Genomic DNA, 18,942 nt, shown 5'->3' on the forward strand with positions numbered 1-18,942 from the left:
CTGCAGGATTTTTGTCTCCGCAACGGTGGAGTGAGGCTGGGCCAGGGGCGGAGTGTTAAGACCAGCCCTCGGATTCTTGCCTCTGATTGAACGGGGTGGCCCCCCCTGGGGCGGGTCCCGGTTTGCTTTTGACAGCTCTCTTACACAGCTGCAGACGAGTCCGGTGGGTTCAGGAACCTGTGACCCCGCTCTCCGCGCGTCCCCGTCCCCCCGTGGCCCCGGCCCCGGCCATGAAGCGCATCTTCTCCTGCTCCAGCTCACAGGTGGCGGTATGTGCTACAGTGTCTGGGAGGATGGGCATGGGGCTGGGGTCCAAGCCCTGTGGTGACAGAAGTCCTGAGTCCCATCTCCACGCACCGTCGCCTTTTCTCTTTATCGGTCTTTCTAGCTCTTCCGCTCCCGCAGTGCAGCCCTCCCACCCTGCCTTCCTCAAGACCCTGTCTCCCACAAGGTCCTTCCCCTTGGCCCTTTCTTGTCCTCCAAGCATCTACACCCCCAACTAATGATATGTTTCCGGCAGCCCCTGCCGCCTCCCAAAGGCTATGTTCTCTACTTCTTCTCTGTTTCCCAGTACTGAACTACCTTCAAGTATCTGTCCTATCCCCAGCCCCTGCTCAGCCCCAAGCCCCTTTCTGTCTCCCAAGTACTGCCCCACGCCCCATTTACCAGCCCTGCCTTGTCCTCACAAGCCTGCCCTCCTATATGGCCTAATCCTTGCTCTCAGTCCAGCAAGTACTTCCAGCCCCGTGCTTTCCCCTAGCACTTCCTCATAGAGTCTTCTCTGTCCTTGCCCCCATCTCACCCCATGCCACTTCCACTTCCATTCTCTCATCAGCACCACTGGCTCTCAGACATCACTCCAAACCTCTTTCCAGTCGGTGCTCTGACAGCAGCAGCCTTCTCCTGTTCTCCCCTTCAAGCTCTGCTCCTCTCTGTCCAGTGGCTGTTCAACTCCCCGACCTCCTTCTGCCTGCTCTCTGCGGGTTAATCTTGCAGTCTGGCCTGGCCGGCCCAACAGGCACTGCCAGAGGAGGACAGTTGCCTGGCTGCTCCCCAAGGAATGGGTAAATTGCCTGCAGAATCCACTCTGGCCAGTTCACTGCAGTGCCTGGTCATCATACTGGTTTTTGGGCCACTCAAGGCCTTCTGCCTGCTTCTCCCCACAATCTTCCTTCATTCTAGACCCTCACCCAGTTGTTTAGGGCCTATACTCTCTGCTTCCTTTGACTGAGCTGGGGAACGGTAATGGTGAGAGGCGAAGAGGATAAAATGGATTCACTCTGAGAGTTCCCAGTAGAAGTCACTGTCCTCCCCATGTTCTCCCAGAACAAAACACAGGGAGGAAGACTACAGAAGGGAGTGGCTAAGGGAGGGTATAGCTTCTTCTTCTCTGAAGATCTCTTACAGAGAGACCCCCTATCTAGGGATGAAATTTTGTGTGGAGACTGGGATGACAGTTCATTTTGAAGTGAAGTAGCCAACTACCTGTAGTAATATTGCTTAGCCTAACTTTGTGGTGTCATTCATTGAGCAAACGTGAGAAATGCTCAGCTCACCCTGCATGGGCAGGCCACAGAAGCCTGGAAGTGACCTACGAGGCAAGAGTAGGAACTCTGTTGAGGCCTGTTCTCATCCCACTTAATGTTTACTTCCCCACTTAGTTTCCACACATTAATCAACCAATCAAAAGGCATTTACTGAATGACTACTAAAGGTACCAGAAACTGAGGCTATCCAGAATGTCTTAACTCAGGATGATTTTCTTACTCACATGGACTCTTTCTTAGTTACTGAAAGTCCTCCACATTGCCCTGCCCTTTCAGGTTTGTGGAGTCTGCCTGCTTGTTAGGAATGGGGAAACTATCTCATTCATCCTGATTCTCCAATTGTTGGTCAATACCTACTTTCCAGGATGCTGGGATGAACAATGGGCTGAATGTTGGAATTCTAAAGCATTCCTCTGTCCTTCTTCATCCCAGCTCTACAGAGGTTTGGCCATGAAGAATTTCTACCCATTCTAAACTCTTCTGAGTACAAGATTATAGGTAGTAAATTAGGTGAATTTAGAACTACTTAGCTGGAAAGAAATGTGTTTCCTCAGTCAGGGTATGGATCCAACGAGATTGAAAATAGACCAGTTTAAGCTGTAAATTGTTTCCTCTTGAAACTTCCCCACACTTCTCATGATAAATTCCTCCACTCCCTGGGTGGCTAACCGCTCTGAACCAGTTTGTCAGAGAAACAGTGTGACAGCCTTCCTGACCACTCCCAAAGCCTGGCTTCCCAGTCATGGCAGAAGATTGCCCCTTTCCATCCCCGCTCCCACCCCTGGATCCAGATTGCACCCTCAGATTGAGATAAGGACTGAAGGATCTGTGATCATTTAAAAATTAATCTAAGTCATCCAGAATACGTATAGGAAGTTTAAGAAACAAAAAAACAAAAGCCAGCTCCTATAATCTCATTTTGATCTAGTCAAGTAGAGGATACCTTTGAGGGTGTCTTACATAGGCAGCTTACTCTGCGTATGTAGGAAGTAAGTCAGAAAATCGCTTTAAACAGTAGGCACTGGATCAGCTTAGAGGAATGTCAGTTGCATTTTAAAAATTGAGAGACAGGGCTTCCCTGGTGGCGCAGTGCTTGAGAGTCCGCCTGCCGATGCAGGGGACGCGGGTTCGTGCCCCGGTCTGGGATGATCCCACATGCCGCGGAGCGGCTGGGCCCGTGAGCCATGGCCGCTGAGCCTGCGCGTCCGGAGCCTGTGCTCCGCAACGGGAGCGGCCACAACAGTGAGAGGCCCGCATACCGGAAAAAAACAAACAAAAACAAAACAAAACAAAACAAAATTGAGAGACAGCTCCTGGTTCCTCCAGGGCAGCATTTCCATTTCCATTCACCTGTCCTACAGAGGTACCCACTCTCTCTGCTGTTTCTCTCTCTACTGTTGGTGTGTTCCACCTTGATAGGACGGTCATAGACACATGGCCAGAGATAAGCAGAGGCTGCAATTACTTCTACAGAGCCACCCCCACCCCCCCACCCCCCCACCCCCGCCAATCCTACGGGAGATACAAAGCTTATCCTTGTTTTGAGTCTGCTGATTAATTTGGTGATTGCTCCCTTGAGGCTGTGATGGTTATCCTCTTTCCCAAGGTGCTGGGGTGAACAATAGACTGGATCTTGAAATTCGGAAGCATCCCTCTGTTCTTTTTTTTGTACTTGCCATGTGGCCATGAGGGATCTTAGTTCCCCTACCAGGGATCGAACCCGTGCCCCCTGCATTGGGAGTGTAGAGTTTTAACCACTGGACTGCCAGGGAAGTTCCCCTCTGTTCTTCTTCACCCTAGCTCTGCAGAGGTTTGGCTGTGAAGAATTTCTACCTATTCTAAATTCTTCTTGGTATAACAAAATTATAGGAAGTAAATTGGGTGGATTTAGAACTATCTAGCTGGAAAGAGAATTATCTACCTTGCTAAGAAGCACCTTTACCATCTATACAGCTTGACTGTCATACATTACCCGATATGATCAAGATCCCTTCCTCCCACTCCCCTGGATGGAGAATTCTGAGCCCAGGAACACCCAAAGTGTGCCAAGCAAGGCTAGGAAGGATGGGGATTAGGGCTAACATTTATTGTGTACCTACTACGTGACAGACAGTTCTAGGTGCTTTATATAGTGTTATTTTATTAGCAAACTGAGGTTCAAAAAAGTTTTACATGCCTCAACTCACAAGGATAGAAAGTGTTAGAATCAGGATTTTAAATAGAGACCTTCAGATTGAGGTCAGCTGATGGTGGCGTCCTGTGGTGGAGGTGTAGTTCTAGCTGTCTGCTTTTTCTGAGGGTGATATGGCCCCCCATGGGGCATTGGATAACGTGTTATTACATCTCAGTCCGTTGGTATGTGGAGCAGTCATTTTGCTTATTATGTCCTTTGAGAATTAACCTGTTTGGAGACTCTTCTCCTTGTACAGAGTAGTGTCTGAAGGTGGGTGGTTTTACCCTGGAGGCGGTCTTAGACTGTTTATTTGAAAATAAGTAAACCTTCCATAGCTCCGTAGTAAATGGCCTGGTGGTGAGAACTAGAATAGAGCATCTGATGGCCTGGGTTCTAATCTCAATTTTACCACTATTTTGTGGTGTGACCCTGGACAGTTATCTAACTTCAGTGTGCTTCAGTTTCTTTTCTGTCAACTAGATAAAATAATATCAGCCCTAACTACTTTCTAGGGGTGTTGAGAGGGTAATTGAAATAGCACTTAAAAGGGCTACGAGGAATTACCTCACGAGTATTACCTCAGAATCCATCTACCTTAGATAATTTTATGGTTTAGGCATGTAAAGTCTTTCCTGTTCTTGATTAATAATTTGCCCTGGCTATGTATCTGAAAATGAGTTGGCTTCCATAGACCCCTTTTTTCCCCACCTCCTCCTATAGCCTCTTCTTGTTGCAATTACACCTCATAAAATGCAATGTGCCGCCACCAGTCCCCCACTGCTTCCTGTTTTTTTATAAGGATGCCATACACTTGTATAGCTTTTTACAGTTTACAGAGGGATTTTATATACGTTAGCTCATTTAATACAGCATGATGAGGTAGTTATTATTTTCCTCATTTTATAGATGAGGAAACAGATTAGAGGTGTTCAATGACTTACTCTAGGTAGCTGAAGTATGTGAATTACTGAAGTAGCTGAACAAGGCCGTGAACTTAGGCCTGCTGACAAATATTCACCTAGGGCCCTTTTCACCATTCCACAGATTTTTGCATCCTTTCTTCCTTTCCTTTCCTTTCCTCTCTGGACCAAACCAGGCTTTTCCATGCTTTCAGCCCTGGGTGTTTTTACACAGCTCTTTCATGTTCTGTGATACTTCAATTATTGTAATTACCCCACCACCTGAAAAAGTCAAGCTGGCATGGTAGAACAATGCGTGCCCAGGTATGGCTGTTGTCTGGGACAGCTGCTCCCTGCCAGGAAAATGAGGAGGGAGGGAAGGGTGGAGGAGGGGAGCTCCCTCCTCAGGCCGAGCTAGAGACCTGTCTTTGCCTTTTGGTTGTTGTTGCCGTGGAAGGGGAAGAAGGACTAGCCTGAGGGCATAGGTATGAGAAGGGAAAACGAAAACTCTGTGCTTCTGCTCCTAGTTTTGGGCCCCAAAGCCAATGGGTAGAGATGCTATGGATAGGTATTTGGACTCCTAGCTATGACCCAAAGCTAGGTGCCTTGATTTCTCAAAGATCTGAGAACAAAGAAACAGAGGAGCGCGGGGCTTGGGGCATTGAGAGGCAAGGTGAACCCAGTCCAGAGTGGTCAGTTTGGTTCAGTTTGCTCCAGCAAGACGTAAAGAGCAAAAGGGAAAGGAATCATGGCTACGATTGCTAGGAGGTTGTGCACCTAACAACAACAATCATAATGCTGATAAAAAGACACTTGAGGGCCGCGGAGCGGCTGGGCCCGTGAGCCATGGCCGCTGAGTCTGCGCGTCTGGAGCCTGTGCTCCGCAACGGGAGAGGCCACAACAGTGAGAGGCCTGCGTACCGGAAAAAAAAAAAAAAAAGACATTTGAATTACTATGCATTCAGTCCTCAAAAATGATTTTTAATTCAGTAGTCCAAGCACCTTTTGGTCCAGGGCTGGCAAAAACGGGCAGTAGTCCCCAGTGGCATATGAGTTGGTGACTATTTAACTGGCCCACCTAGAAGGACTAAATGATCTAGACTGAGCGACTTGTGGAACACTGAAAGGATCTCAGGGATGTCCCTTTTCCCTTGCTTGGCATCCTAAACATGTTCTTCTTTTCTTTCTCCACTCTACCCCCGCCTCTTATATTCACGCAATCTGTGGCTCTGGACCAGGTGGAGAGATGGAACCGCCGTGATCAGAAGCTTCTGGAGGCAGTGCAGCGGGGGGACGTGGGATGTGTGGCTGCCCTGGCCTCCAGGAAATCTGCCCGACCCACCAAGCTAGACTCGAACGGCCAGTCCCCGTAAGTAAGCCTTCTTGATCCCCACCCTTGGTATGTGGCTCTCTTTAAAAACCCAAACCCCAGTATGATGTAAGACCAGGAAATGCCTACAACGTCAGAGCCCTTTTTTGTCTTAATTAGCAAGTATATCAATAAATCTTTGCTACATATCAAGTGCTGCACAAAGTGGGGGAAGAAGATATTGTCCCTGAGGTCCACACACCTCATGACCCACATCAACAAAATTGACCAAAAAAGGACATAAAGCCCATGAAACAAACGGAAAACTGAAACATACACTAAATAGAGTATTTCTTCATTGTACAAATAGGAGGGTGTGTATGCTTGAGAAATTAGGAGTGCAGTGGTGGCCATGAGAGTCATGTGGCTGGAAGGAGTGATTAGAACAAGAGGGATATTAGCCCTTGTCTCTACCCAAGTCAGCCTGCAAATGTCCAGCCCTCTGCTCTGGCCCACTCTGTGACACTTCCAGTCTGCTAAGTGTCCTGTGCTGAGTTACAGGTAATTATGTGTTCCCTGGACGCCCCTGCAGTGCTCTGAGATTGCTTGAGACCTGTAGCTCTTATTCCTACCTTTGCTCCCAGCCTCCTCTGAAGTTTTAACAGTAGGCCATTTATATAGGCTTCTCTTTCTCAGAAAGTCAGGCTACGGGAGCTTCCCTCTCTGCTTTTGGGATTGGCTTCGGGGTGACGGAGCTTAGTAGGCAGTGCTTATTAAGGTTCTCCCATTCCTCATCCCCTGGTCACTTCATCCTTCTGCCTCTCGGCGTTGATTCTGGCAGGTTTCATCTGGCAGCCTCCAAAGGCCTGACAGAATGTCTGACTGTACTACTTGCAAATGGGGCTGACATCAACAGCAAGAATGAGGATGGTGAGTTAGACTAAAGCACTGGGTCATGCTGCTTGCTTTTCCCTCTACAGCAGGAGTCGGGGGGTGGGGGGCCAGTGCTGGGCCCTGCTGGAGGTTCCAACTGTAGCCCTCCTGCTTCTCTCCTCATAAGTTCTGGCCAGTCTCCTTCCAGGGGTTCCGCTCCCTGCAAGCTGGGCCTACCTCACCCCCATTCCCACCTCCACCGCAGGTACCAGGCACTTGGGGAACAGGAATTTCTGGCCCCATGTGGCTGAGAGCCTCTCTCTCTAATCTCCCTCTGATTATATGTGCGTCTCTTGCCTTCCCTCCCTGTGAGTCATCGGTATGCATGGGGCCACCCACGCTCCCTCTCCCCTTCTTTCGCTTCCCAGGGAGCACCGCCCTGCACTCGGCCACTATTTCCTGCCAGCCACAATGTGTCAAGGTCCTGCTGCAGGTAAGAGCAACCTCTGATACTACTCCTGTGAAAGGAAGAAGAGGACCCAGAGATGCCTTACTCTGTCTTGTACTCACAAGCAATATTTGGTCAAATGTACCCCTCTCATTCCCAATAAGAGAGCTAGTAATCACTTATTCATTAGTTCGCCAACATTTGTTTAACACCTGCTATGTGCAGACACCCTGCTTAATGCTGCCCTTGAGGGCATGTTGTAAAGCAGCGTTGCCAGGGACTGACTGCCAGTCAGTTAATATGCATGTATTGAGCTCAGCCACTGGCAGAGGCACTGCAGAGACTAACTGCTGTGATGATGGGCTGGTGGAAGGATGGCAGAGGTGTTCACATTAAACCCAAAGCCTGCTGTCTGTTTTGAGGAGTTTGTGGTGTAGGAGTACAAAGAGAAATATACATGTGAAATGACATATGGACAATTCAGAAATAAGTCTCCCAAAGTTCAAAGGCACAGTTCAACAGGCCACTGTGCAAATGGATGTTCTGCTTTGTTCTTCCTGGCCCTTTCCAAGTTTCCCAGTTATGATCCTAAAATACCAGACATAGACTCAGGTGTCATTTTCCCTAACATGTTTATTTACCTATAATATGATTTTTCTTAGGCCCTAGGTTTATGAACCAGGGCTGAAATTCAAGGCTGCCTATCATCTGCAAGGAATAAATTGGACTTGCCTAGTAGGTAGCCAAAGTCATGGCCCTCCTGCCCCTCCCCACAGTACTGTGAGAGCTGGCGACCCAACAGGGGGTTATGGGATGAGAATGTTAACACCACACTCCATGCTGCTTCCCTTTGTGGCTGTTTGCAGCATGGTGCCAATGAAGATGCTGTAGATGTGGAAAATCGTACTCCATTGCACTGGGCAGGTATGTGCCAGGGGACTGGTGGGAAACAGGGCTGCAGGGACCAGAGGATGGGGAGGGAGGGGGGGATAACATTTGGCGGGAAGAGCAGGCCAGAGCTGACTGCTGAAATGGTCGGAGGGAATGCTGCGTCATGGTCTGACTAGGTGTCCTTCCTGCTTTGCCTTAACCCGATCATCCCGCAACCCTCCGTAGCCTTCTCTGGCTGTGCCTCAAGTGTGCTCCTCCTGTGTGATCACGAAGCCTTCCTGGATATCCTGGATAATGTGAGTGTCAGCTGGGCAGCTGGGCAGGGCCCTACATGGGGAGACTGCTGCTTTCTCTGAACTTAATTAGCCAAGTTCCATGACCAGGGGTTGTGTAGCACCACCTCCTCTTCCTTCTCCCCATGCCCTTCCTCCTCTTCCACACAGAGAGGTTAAGGCTTATCTTCTGGAGAGCTTCTAACCCTCTGAGAAGGAGTATTTAGCCCCAGGATTGGGGCTTTTTCCTGGAGAGGTGCGGGAACAGGAGAGTTGGTTGCATTGTGTCAAAGCCCTGGTTCCCCCGGTTCCTCGTGAACCCCCTTCCCACAATCTGTGCAGGATGGACGTACACCCCTGATGATTGCATCGCTGGGTGGTCATGCAGCTATCTGCTCACAGCTACTGCAGAGAGGCGCCCGGGTTAATGTCACTGACAAGAATGACAAGTGAGCCTTCCCCGTCTTCCCACCCCAAATCCCGACCCTGACCAATATAGAAAGGAGCCACTGGGCAAAGTGTGTGTGTGTGTGTGTGTGTGTGTGTGTGTGTGTGTGTGTATTGGGGAAGAAGGCATGTTGGTCTCTGTTTTCTTGGGAACCTCTCTTCTTCTCAGTGGTGGTTCAGAAGAGCACTGCTTGTTGCTTCCCTGTTTTCCTCTTGGTGAGTTGAGAACGTTTTCCTTATACTTTCCTATTCTGTTGCTGACACTGCCATCTTCCTAGCATAGGTGACTCTGGAAGTAGAATCAATACCTCTGGATCCACTAGTTTAATTTACTGGTTTTCGAACTATCTTCTAAGCAATGGAATACTTTTTCCCCAGTAAAGAATTTATGCAGAACCTCAATATATAAAGCAGATGGAAGTGGAGCCCTTCTAATTGGCCCCCTGCTTTCTGATGCTATAGCTCCAAGGAATGACATTTGAAAAGTTCTGGTCTGGCCTCATGCTTTGTCACTGGCTGGTGTTGGTCTGTGGTTCTCCTGACCACACTGAGTGAGAGCTGACCTTGTGAGTGGATTTTTTGAAACCAGGACTCCTGGGTTCCATGAGAAAAGCTTATGCTCAGATTTGTCCCAACCCATAGATCGGCTCTGATCCTGGCCTGTGAAAAAGGCAGCACTGAGGTGGCTGAACTGCTCCTGAGCTATGGAGCAGATGCAGGGACGGTGGACAGCACGGGGCATGATGCTTTGCATTATGCCGTACGCACACAAGACAAGACGCTGTGGAGGCTGCTGCGGCAGGCCCTGAACCGGCAGGGGCGGGGAGGTAAAGCCAATACCCTTTTGTAACTTCAAGATGCTCCTCGATAGCCTTAGAATCAGAGAAGCGTCTTAGAATCCCATTTGTTTCCATGGCGATAATAATTGTCACTTTAGTTGAGAGTTTACTTATTTACTGCTGCTGCTATGAGATGATTCCAAATTCCCAAAAGCACAGTCACAAAATTCTTCAAAGCAGCCTTGTCTCTCACTGAAGGCAACTCTGGCTAGTACTATTGCTAGCATTTACGAGTTGCAATTGTACATGTATTTATGTGATTTGATGGTCAATCTCTCTCTCTCCCCTACTAGACTGTAACCCCCTCAGATGACAGGCCATCTCTGTTTTGCTCACTATTGAGGTCCTGGTGCCTATAACAGTGCCTGGCACAGTGTCCAATAAATAAGTGAGTGAATGAAATGAATGAGCTGGCATATCTCTGAGATAGGCAATGAAGGTTGCTGGACAGCTAGGGATCCATCAGATAGGGGTGGCTTTCCCTATTCGACATATGTGGTAAAGGATTAACACTGAGGGGCCACTCCTTTCAGAGAAAGTCTGAAGGCAGAGTGTGGGCTAGAAGCACGTGGGCCCTGTCTCCTCTCTCATTTTCCCCATGTCTTTTCATATAGGTCAGGAGTTAGTTCAACACCCAGATCTTGCATCCCAGGTAAGACCCTAAGTGCCTTCTCCTTTTGCTTCTGACCCACCCCAGGCTTTCCTGCTGGGATATCTCCCAGGCAGTGATCACCGGGGCATCGAGACAGTCTAAGAGAAGAAAGGCCCTCTTGGGCTAGCTGCCTGGGTGTACTTCACTGTTCCTTTTTCTCCATAGGCCTCTCCATCTGAGCCTCAGGTGGGTTCTCCACCTAAGAGCCCATGGAGAGCAGAGCCTGAGGAGGAGCAGGAGGAAGAAGAGGATGAAGATCCCTGTTCAGAGGAGTGGAAGTGGAAGTACGAAGAGGAGCAGAGGAAAGTTTCCCAGTTGGAGCAGGAGCTGCTGCGAAATACGGAAGAGCGTAAGGCTCAATCTGCAGCTTATCTGGGCCTGGAGAGCCAGATTCAAGAACAGGTTCGGGAGCTGGGGCTCCTCCTATCACAAGAGCCCGGAACTCCGGGAGACCTGCGCTCTAGTCTCCGGCCTGGAGGAGATGGCATGGAGCAGGGTTGTACCCTCGACCTGCTGGCTAAGTGCATACAAGAGCTAAAGAAGCAGCAACAGGCAGCAGCCGCAGCTGCAGCAAAGCCAGTATTAGCTTCCAAGAAGGCTGAGGATTCAGCTGGAGGGGTGATCCAGTATGACGCCCATGGAAGGTCCCCACCAGAACAGGAGCCACCCCACAGCCCAAGGTCTGAGACCTTTGGGAGATCCACAGGACAGCAATTGACCGCCAATGGTGGACAGGCCCTTGGCCCTGATCACACTGACCAACTGCATGCTGGCCAGAAGCCGAGGCCCCAGGCCCCAGGGGCTGAACCAACAGGCACAGTGGCTGAACCACTGCACACAGCAGCCATGAACCAGCTCCTGCTACAGCTGAGGGAGGAACTGGCTGCGGTGTGGCGAGAAAAGGATGCAGCCCGGGGGGCTTTATCAAGACCAGACCTGGAGGGAGCTGTGGGGACGTCCCGGGCTGAGGCTGCAGCAGCAGCCTGGGAGAAGATGGAGGCCAGGTTGGAGCAGGTGCTGGTGAGGCTGGATCGGGCAAAAGCAGGATTACAGATGAAACCTGAGGCCCCTGCCCAGGAGCCCAGAGAGGGATCCCCAAAGGCAGGCCCAGGGGCCATCACCAAAGAGGGTGAAGGGAAGGAGGAAGGGACTCCTGGGGCTTGGGGAGAGCCTCTAGGGATGCCTGGAGGGGAACAGATGCCAGGAGGCCGCCTGGCGGAGGGACAGCTGGAGAAGGAGGTGTCAGCACTGAGGCTGAGCGACAGTAACTTGCTGCAGGAGTTGGGGGAGCTGGGCCAGGAGCGGCAGTGGTTGCAGGGGGAGCTGCCGTCCCTGAGCCAGCGGCTACAACGGGAGTGCATGCCCAAGCCAGAGGCGCAGGTCCAGCTACAGCGGGAGTGCGTGCCCAAGCCAGAGGTGCAGGTCCAGCTACAGCAGTTGCAGTGGAGCATGGGGCTGCTGACAGATGAACTGGCCCTGGAGAAGGAGGCCACCGAGAAGTTGCGGAAGCGCCTGGCCTCCCAGAGCAGAGGCCTCCGGGGACTGTGGGACTGCCTGCCCCCAGACTTGGTGGGCAGGGGGAGCGCACGGTGCCCAGCAGCCGATCGCCTGGAGGAGCTGCAGGCGTGCGTCAGCGCCCTGGTGGCCAGGCACCGCGAGGCCCAGCAGGTGCTGGCTCGGCTAGAAGAGGAAAACCAGCAGCTGCGGGGCTTCCCTGCCCGATGTGGGGAACCGGGCGCCTCCTCAGAGGCCTCAGCGTCCCCCCAAGTTGAAGCTCTGGAGCAAGACCTGGGGAAGCTGGAGGAAGAGCTGCGGGCGGTTCAGGCCACGATGAGCGGGAAGAGCCAGGAGATCAGGAAGCTGAAGCAGCTGCTCTACCAAGCCACGGAGGAAGTGGCTGAGCTGAGGGCCCGGGAGGCGGCCAGTCTGCAGCAGCACGAGCAAACTCGGGGTTCACTGGTGGCCCAGGCCCGGGCTTGGGGCCGGGAGCTAAAGGCCCTGCTGGAAAAGTATAATACGGCCTGCAGGGAGATGGGACGGCTGCGGGAGGCGGTGGCCGAGGAGCGGCGCAGGAGCGGGGACCTGGCCGCGCGTGCGGCGGGGCAGGAGCGCCAGGCCAGCGAGCTGCGCGGGCGGTCCGAGCAGTTGGAGAAAACGGCGGAGCTGCTGAAAGAGAAGGTGGAGCATCTCATCGGGGCTGGCCGGGACAAGGAGGCCAAGGTGAGCAGACCGGGTAGCCGAAGGGAGCATCAGGGCAGGTTTGTGTGTTTAGGATTGGCTGACCGGAATCTATCTTGGGTTCGTCCGATTAATACCCCAAACAGAACACCAGTCATTTGCAAGGACCGCAATATGTTCTCCTGGGTCTGAGGGGGTCTGGGATTGAGATTGGAGGTGAGGTAAGTTATAAATACAAGAGAGAAGGGGGTTTAGGTATTAGAATTTGGGACGCAGGGTTCAGAAGCAGTGTGGTCAGGGCTACCACCATTGGGGTACTATGGTTTAATCGGCATTTTGACTTAGGTAATGTATTAGCCTGCGAAGACAGCGGATGCTGTGGTGAGTCGCTGTGGTTTTGCTAGGGTTCTGAGGAGGTGCCTGGGCTAGGGGTTGCTGACGGGTTAAGAGAAGTAGACTAGACTGTAGTCCCTTTCTCCCCTCCCACTTCAGTCAGAGTGGGCTCTACAAAAGATTTCCATTGGCAAAGAGGGTGCCAATGCAGAGAAAAACAAAAGTTTGAAAACCATTGTGTTAGATACCCGAGTTTCCTAATGATTGCTCCAAAGGTGAATGAATATAAGTCTACAGGCTTCCAACAGACATGTTTTACAAATTCAAAAACATCAATTTACAAATGAATTTAGTAATTGTAGAACTACCTGTGCAGTGAGTGAATTCAGACTTATCAAAGTTTGTGTACATGATCAAATTTGGAAGGATTAAAAAATATAGGGAATATATATTTTACAGACTATAAAGGACATAAAAATAGAAGGAATGTTATACAGAATAGGAATCAGTGTAAGTTAGCTAGTTTTATTATTCCTACTACCACTATTCCTATTACTGCTGGTTATCATTAACTGCATTTGTACCTCAGTCTCACAAACCACAGAAACTCATCTCCATTTCCCTCAGTGGTCAGTAGGCCAAAGTAGGTCAGGATCCAGTACAGAGTTAAGAGTGTGTCCCATGAATTCAAAGAGATCTTGGTTCAAATTATGATTTCATCACTTATTAGCTGTATGATTTTGACAAATTACTTAACTCAGGCACCTTATCTACGAAATGTGAATAATAATACTTCCCTCAGAGAAGGATTGTTCTTCTCAGAACAGAAGAAGAGCTGTTTTGAGTATTAAGTGGGACAATGTGTGTAAAAGTATCTGGCAGATATTAACTACCCAATAAAAGGAAACTCACCTTGACTTTGGGTGGTGTTGGGGTGGGAAATGACTGGGGCCTCATTGGTTCCTTTTCTTTCCTTTGACCTCAGATCAAGGAATTGTTGAAGAAGCTGGAGCAGCTTTCAGAGGAGATTCTAGTAGTTCGGGGAGAAAATGCTCACCTTGCCCGACAGCTGCAGGTATGTCTGGCTCTCGGAGGAATGGACACTGCTAGAGAAGAGGGTGCACAGTGGAAGTGATGTACCTGTGGGAGAGATTCTGGGGATTCCAGAGGCCTGGCTAGGCAGTGGTCTAGGCTGAGCCAGTGATGGGCCAAGGGAGCCTACCTGGCACAGCTGAGCACTTCACTTCATTGTTCCTCATGCTTGGGGGATGAGGGTGAGTGTGAGAGGCTGGGCACATGACTTCCCATTGATGCTCACTCCCAGGATTCCCAGAAGAACCACGAAGAGATCATCTCCACCTATAGAAATCATCTGCTGAATGCCGCTCAGGTGAGCCTGGGGACAGGTAGAGGCAGAGAGCTGGCCAGGGGGCATTGCATTTGGCATCCCTTCTCTTACCTGCACAGACTCGTCTCTCAGGAAGCTGGACTTTAGATGTCCCAGTACCAGGTTTCTGGATATCATTAGGCAGACTGAGAGAAGTTATGCATGAATGTGAGGGGGAGAGGTGTTTGCCCCTCCTTTTCAATTCCCTGATTGACTGTAAGGCTTTTTCCTGTCCCCTACACCACTTCTCAGCGTCCTCCTGAGCCAGCTTATCCCTCGCCAAGGAAGAAGAGGTGGGTGGCTCGTTCCTTTATTAGGAACAATAATAACTACAAAGAATTGAACACTTATTGTGTACCCGGTGCTTTGCTCCATAGTCACAGTTGTAACCTTCACAGCAGTTCTAAAAAGATTATCTTCCTTGTGAAGATTAGGAAACAGCTATTGAGAAGTCAGTAGTATAAGTGAGGGCACGTAGTTAGTAAGTAGCATCCTACTCTACCATAGAAACTCTCCCTTTCCTGTCTCTCTCATTTCCTTTTCTTCATCTCCTTTTGTTTCTTTCATGCTGCCTACAGGGCTACATGGAACAGGATGTGTACAGTATCCTACTGCGAATCCTCAGCATCCAGGAGGAGTGAGGCATCCTGTGCCCTGAAGAATATGGGATCTCTCTGTTGTGAGTTGTGGTCTGAGGGTGATGAGGGAAGGAACTTGGGAGAAAGGAGGCTTAAGGATAGAAACTGGAGTCTCCTTTTGCCCCATGTGGTAGCTGACACTAGGGAGTCCTGTGGGGCATAGAGCGTTTGAGGTGAGGTCAATTGAGAAGATATGATATGGGGAATCACTGGGTGGAGTCAGGAATCAGTGAGCAGGTAGACTGAAGGGGTCTGCCTTATGAGATGGAGACAGAAAAGGGGAGTTGAATGACTCTCCTAAGGTCTGGGGTAGAGAGATGCCAGTGAAAGATGAGTGATGGTGGGATAGTGGTGCACAGTTGTTTCCTAGTGTGGGACTCTACAGATTCCAGAATCTCTCCTTCACTCCCACACCATTCATTCAAAGTGTAGTCATCCTCCATCCTTCTCCCTGCCCCTATGCAGGCAGCCACCTTCTCCAGTCCAGATAGATGAGGATCATCTTTAGCATCTTGGCATGGGTGGGAGGAGACAGAGGGTATAGAAGTGTGTGCATTTCATCCTTGAATTTCTTCTTTCAGGGAATAGAGCATCCCTGGTTGCCAGAGCCTCCAACAGGCTGTGGCGGGTGGTGGGTTGGCCACTACGGGTGTGTGGGTGGGGCTTCACCTGACGTTATGGACCCCAGACCTGAGAACCTGAACCTTGGACTCAGCGTGGATGAGATCAGAGGAGGTGTGGATGGAAGCCAGCTCTGTGGAGAATAAAGCAGGAGGCAGGATGATATTGGGTGTCGTTTTTTCTGCCTAAAGGGGCATGGGGGAAGGAATCCTTTTCATTCCTTTTTGATCACAAATGGCCCCATAAGTTAGCTGCTTTCACACTTTGATTATGATCCATAGTAACAAATACATTTTACATCCTGTGTGTACATACCTGAAATAATATTTACCCTTACTATTTCTATTCTGTTCTATATTCCATCAAAAAATATTGGTTACAATACATCCACTAATGGGTCAAGACCCAGTTTGAAAAACAGCATTCTCACAGTTTGAAAAACAGCCCTCTGTAAAAATGGAGATTGACATTCTTCCTTTCTCTTTCTCAAATCTGCTTCTTACTGACTGACACACCTCTAATCTTTTTTCTCTACCTTGGGACTCCTCAGTCCACTATCTTTTTTAAGAAGGATAGATGGAGAGACCTAGATTTTCTTCAAGATGTACAATCTAAAATATTCTATCGGGCTTCCCTGGTGGCGTAGTGGTTGAGAGTCCGCCTGCCGATGCAGGGGACGTGGATTCGTGCTCCGGTCCGGGAAGATCCCACATGCCATGGAGCGGCTGGGCCCCTTGAGCCATGGCCGCTGAGCCTGCGCGTCCGGAGCCTGTGCTCTGCAACGGGAGAGGCCGCAACAGTGAGAGGCCCGCGTACCGCAAAAAAAAAAAAAAAAAAATTCTATCGTGTTAAACCATGTGTCTAGATTTGAGGTGCATGGTCTTATGTAGTCAGTGTTCTTTGCCCCAGGTGCAAAGAGGGATGAAAAGTCTGATTCCTGGAAGAGGGAAGAAAGGATACTCAGCTTTGGCTTCTTGCCCCCAGTTCTGTTCTCAGACTGAAAAAGTGTATCTCTCTGGTCCACTTCCCCTGGGTCTCCTCCCCTTCCTGCCTCTTCACCAGCCAGATTGCTAGGTGAGAGTGAGGCAACTGAGTTCTTCCAAAATCTGGAATTGCTGTTTGGTGGCCGCCGCACTGATCCCTCCCAGTTCCTTCTCGCAGCCCCCCACCCCCCCGCTGGGTTATGCTGGGTCAGGCAGCAGCGGTTTGGCAGTGGAGACTGACTGGGCTGAGAGAATAGTGGGGAGGGGCCGTCGTGGAAGACAGGGGGCCACTGGAGGGCTGCAGAGCCTCGCTCCAGGGTCTGGCCAGGAAAAGAGCAGCTATGTAGATTAGGTCCTAAAGAAGATGAGGGTCAGCTTCGGGGTTTATGTGGATGGGCACAAGACTGCTTTAAGGTTGGGAGAATGAAGAGAGGAGGAATTGATGGGGAAAAAGAAGGGTGCAGCTGCCAGAAGAGCATCAAAATGTCCAAGTCATTTCTATTAAGGGGAACAGAACCTCTCTTTTCCTTACTACCCTTAGAGTTACCAAAGAATAGAAAAGGACTGTTACATTCCTTATTATATATGCAGTGTGGGGTGGGAAGAATGAAGAAACTGCTGAGAGAAGGGTCCAGAGAGGGGGAGATCATTTTGCTAAGTTCAAGTATGAGTCAGGAAACAGCTCTGGTAATGGAAGCCAGGCCCTTGGCTTCCTCTGGAGCTCCTGGAAGCTGATCCCAGGATGGCTGAGCTGTGGGAATGGTCAGTGATGTTAATGATAACACAGAAGTGGAACCTTCTCCAGCCCCTGGTCTTCCTAAACAATCTCCCTCTATACAACCCCATAAACTGTTACCCCAACACCCCCAAGCCCTGAAATTTTCCTTGATTTCATAAATAAATCTTTCTTTCTCAAAGTAACTCTAGTCTTAATGTTCCCCTCTTTCCTCCTGGGCTGTCTCTTCAAGTCGGACTTCAGTAGGGACTTACTACTCCTGCTTCACTTCCCCTTCGTGCTCCAGGCTTCAGATGTGAGTGCATGCGTGAGAGTAGGTGAAGCTCGGTGAGCCATGATGCAGTTCAGACCATGTTTTTGAATGCCCTCGATCTGAAACTTGGTTCTGATTTGCAGGTTCCCTCCTTTGTCTGGTAACATTACTTTATTAAACTGATATTTAAAGGGCCTACTAAGTGCCAGGCACTGGGGATAGAGAGAGCTTGCAGGCAGGATCAGACTCAGGCGCCCTGGTTGCTAGTTTTATGTTATCCTGTAGGGATGCTAGCACTTATAACTGCAATTAACTCTTTTTTTTTTTTCCTTGTGAATTTGTTTTTATTGGGATATAGGGGATGGGTTGTGAAATATCTCCATGGGTTATGCCCCATCAGAGAAATGTCCATTCTAATCTCCCTGGAATAGCTTTTGGAACTTTTTCTTGGAGCTTCTGCTCTTGCTATCAGCAGCCTCTTTAGGTCCACTGCTGAGCGGCTCCTCCTTGGAAGAGAATTTCCTCTTTTTCTTGGGGACTCAAATTAACTATTAAAGGAGATCCCTCCTTCATGAAGTCACTAGGAATCAAGGTGAGGTTGATTTTTTTTTCTTTACATTTTTACAGCTTTATTTGGGTATAACTGACATACAATAAGCTGCATGTAAAGGGTACAGTTTGATAAATTTTGACATATGTATACACCCATAAAACCATCACACCATCAAGATGATGAACATATCCATCACTCCCACAGAGTTCCCCCATCTCTCTCTCTCTTTTTTTAATCTTCCCTCTTCTCCTTCCCCTGAAAATTCTAGAAGATACAAACTAGTCCATAGTAACTTTTGATATAGAGGACTTAACAGAACAAAAAATGAGCTCAGGGGGCTTCCCTGGTGGCACAGTGGTTGAGAGTCCGCCTCCCGATGCAGGGGACGCGGGTTCATGCCCTGGTCCGGGAAGATCCCACCTGCCGTGGAGCGGCTGGGTCCGTGAGCCATGGCCGCTGAGCCTGCGCGCTGCGCGTCCGGAGCCTGTGCTCCTCAACGGGAGAGGCCACAACAGTGAGAGGCCCGCGTACCGCAAAAAAAAAAAAAAAAAAAAAAAAGAGCTCAGGGCCTGATGAAGATTCAAGTGTTGGAGGGAGCAGTTGGGATTTAGAACCAAATACCGGAGCTTGAGGTTCCACCATTGCTGGCAGCAGAGCAGCAAGGAAAGAACCTGAGTGTCAGGAGAGGGCAGACATCCTCCCTAGGGACAAAATCCACAAAGTAGTTGGGTATGGTCCAGTTCAACAGGTACCTGGGGATGTTGGTATGCTGGCACCTTCAGTCTTACAGCTGTGGGGTCTCATGGGAAGGATTATACTGAAGGTTTAAGCTAAATGAGAGGATTACTCATATAATTTATTAAAGCACTCTTTTTGTATGCCAATTATTGGTTTAACCATCTTGCTGCTG

At 49.7% G+C, this 18,942-nt stretch overlaps 2 protein-coding genes across 2 annotated transcripts in view; both read left to right on the top strand.

Annotated features, from left to right (window-relative positions):
* ANKRD35 (ankyrin repeat domain 35) lies at positions 1-17,407 on the top strand. The gene is made up of 15 exons (XM_060139121.1): positions 1-269; positions 5,858-5,988; positions 6,770-6,858; positions 7,230-7,294; positions 8,116-8,173; positions 8,366-8,436; positions 8,755-8,861; positions 9,502-9,686; positions 10,313-10,350; positions 10,516-11,730; positions 11,773-12,570; positions 13,847-13,936; positions 14,186-14,251; positions 14,827-14,927; positions 15,468-17,407. Exons 1-14 carry the CDS (start codon positions 231-233, stop codon positions 14,887-14,889), a joined length of 3,015 nt encoding a protein of 1,004 aa, XP_059995104.1. The 5' UTR covers positions 1-230; the 3' UTR covers positions 14,890-14,927; positions 15,468-17,407.
* PIAS3 (protein inhibitor of activated STAT 3) overlaps positions 14,829-18,942 on the top strand; it is a 24,789-nt gene continuing 20,675 nt past the window's right edge. The window contains exon 1 of the transcript XR_009538780.1: positions 14,829-14,927. The gene's annotated coding sequence lies outside the window, so the exon portion shown is untranslated. The remainder of the gene's footprint in view (positions 14,928-18,942) is intronic.

Source organism: Lagenorhynchus albirostris, chromosome 2, assembly GCF_949774975.1.
Source record: "Lagenorhynchus albirostris chromosome 2, mLagAlb1.1, whole genome shotgun sequence".
Lineage (NCBI taxonomy): Eukaryota > Metazoa > Chordata > Mammalia > Artiodactyla > Delphinidae > Lagenorhynchus > Lagenorhynchus albirostris.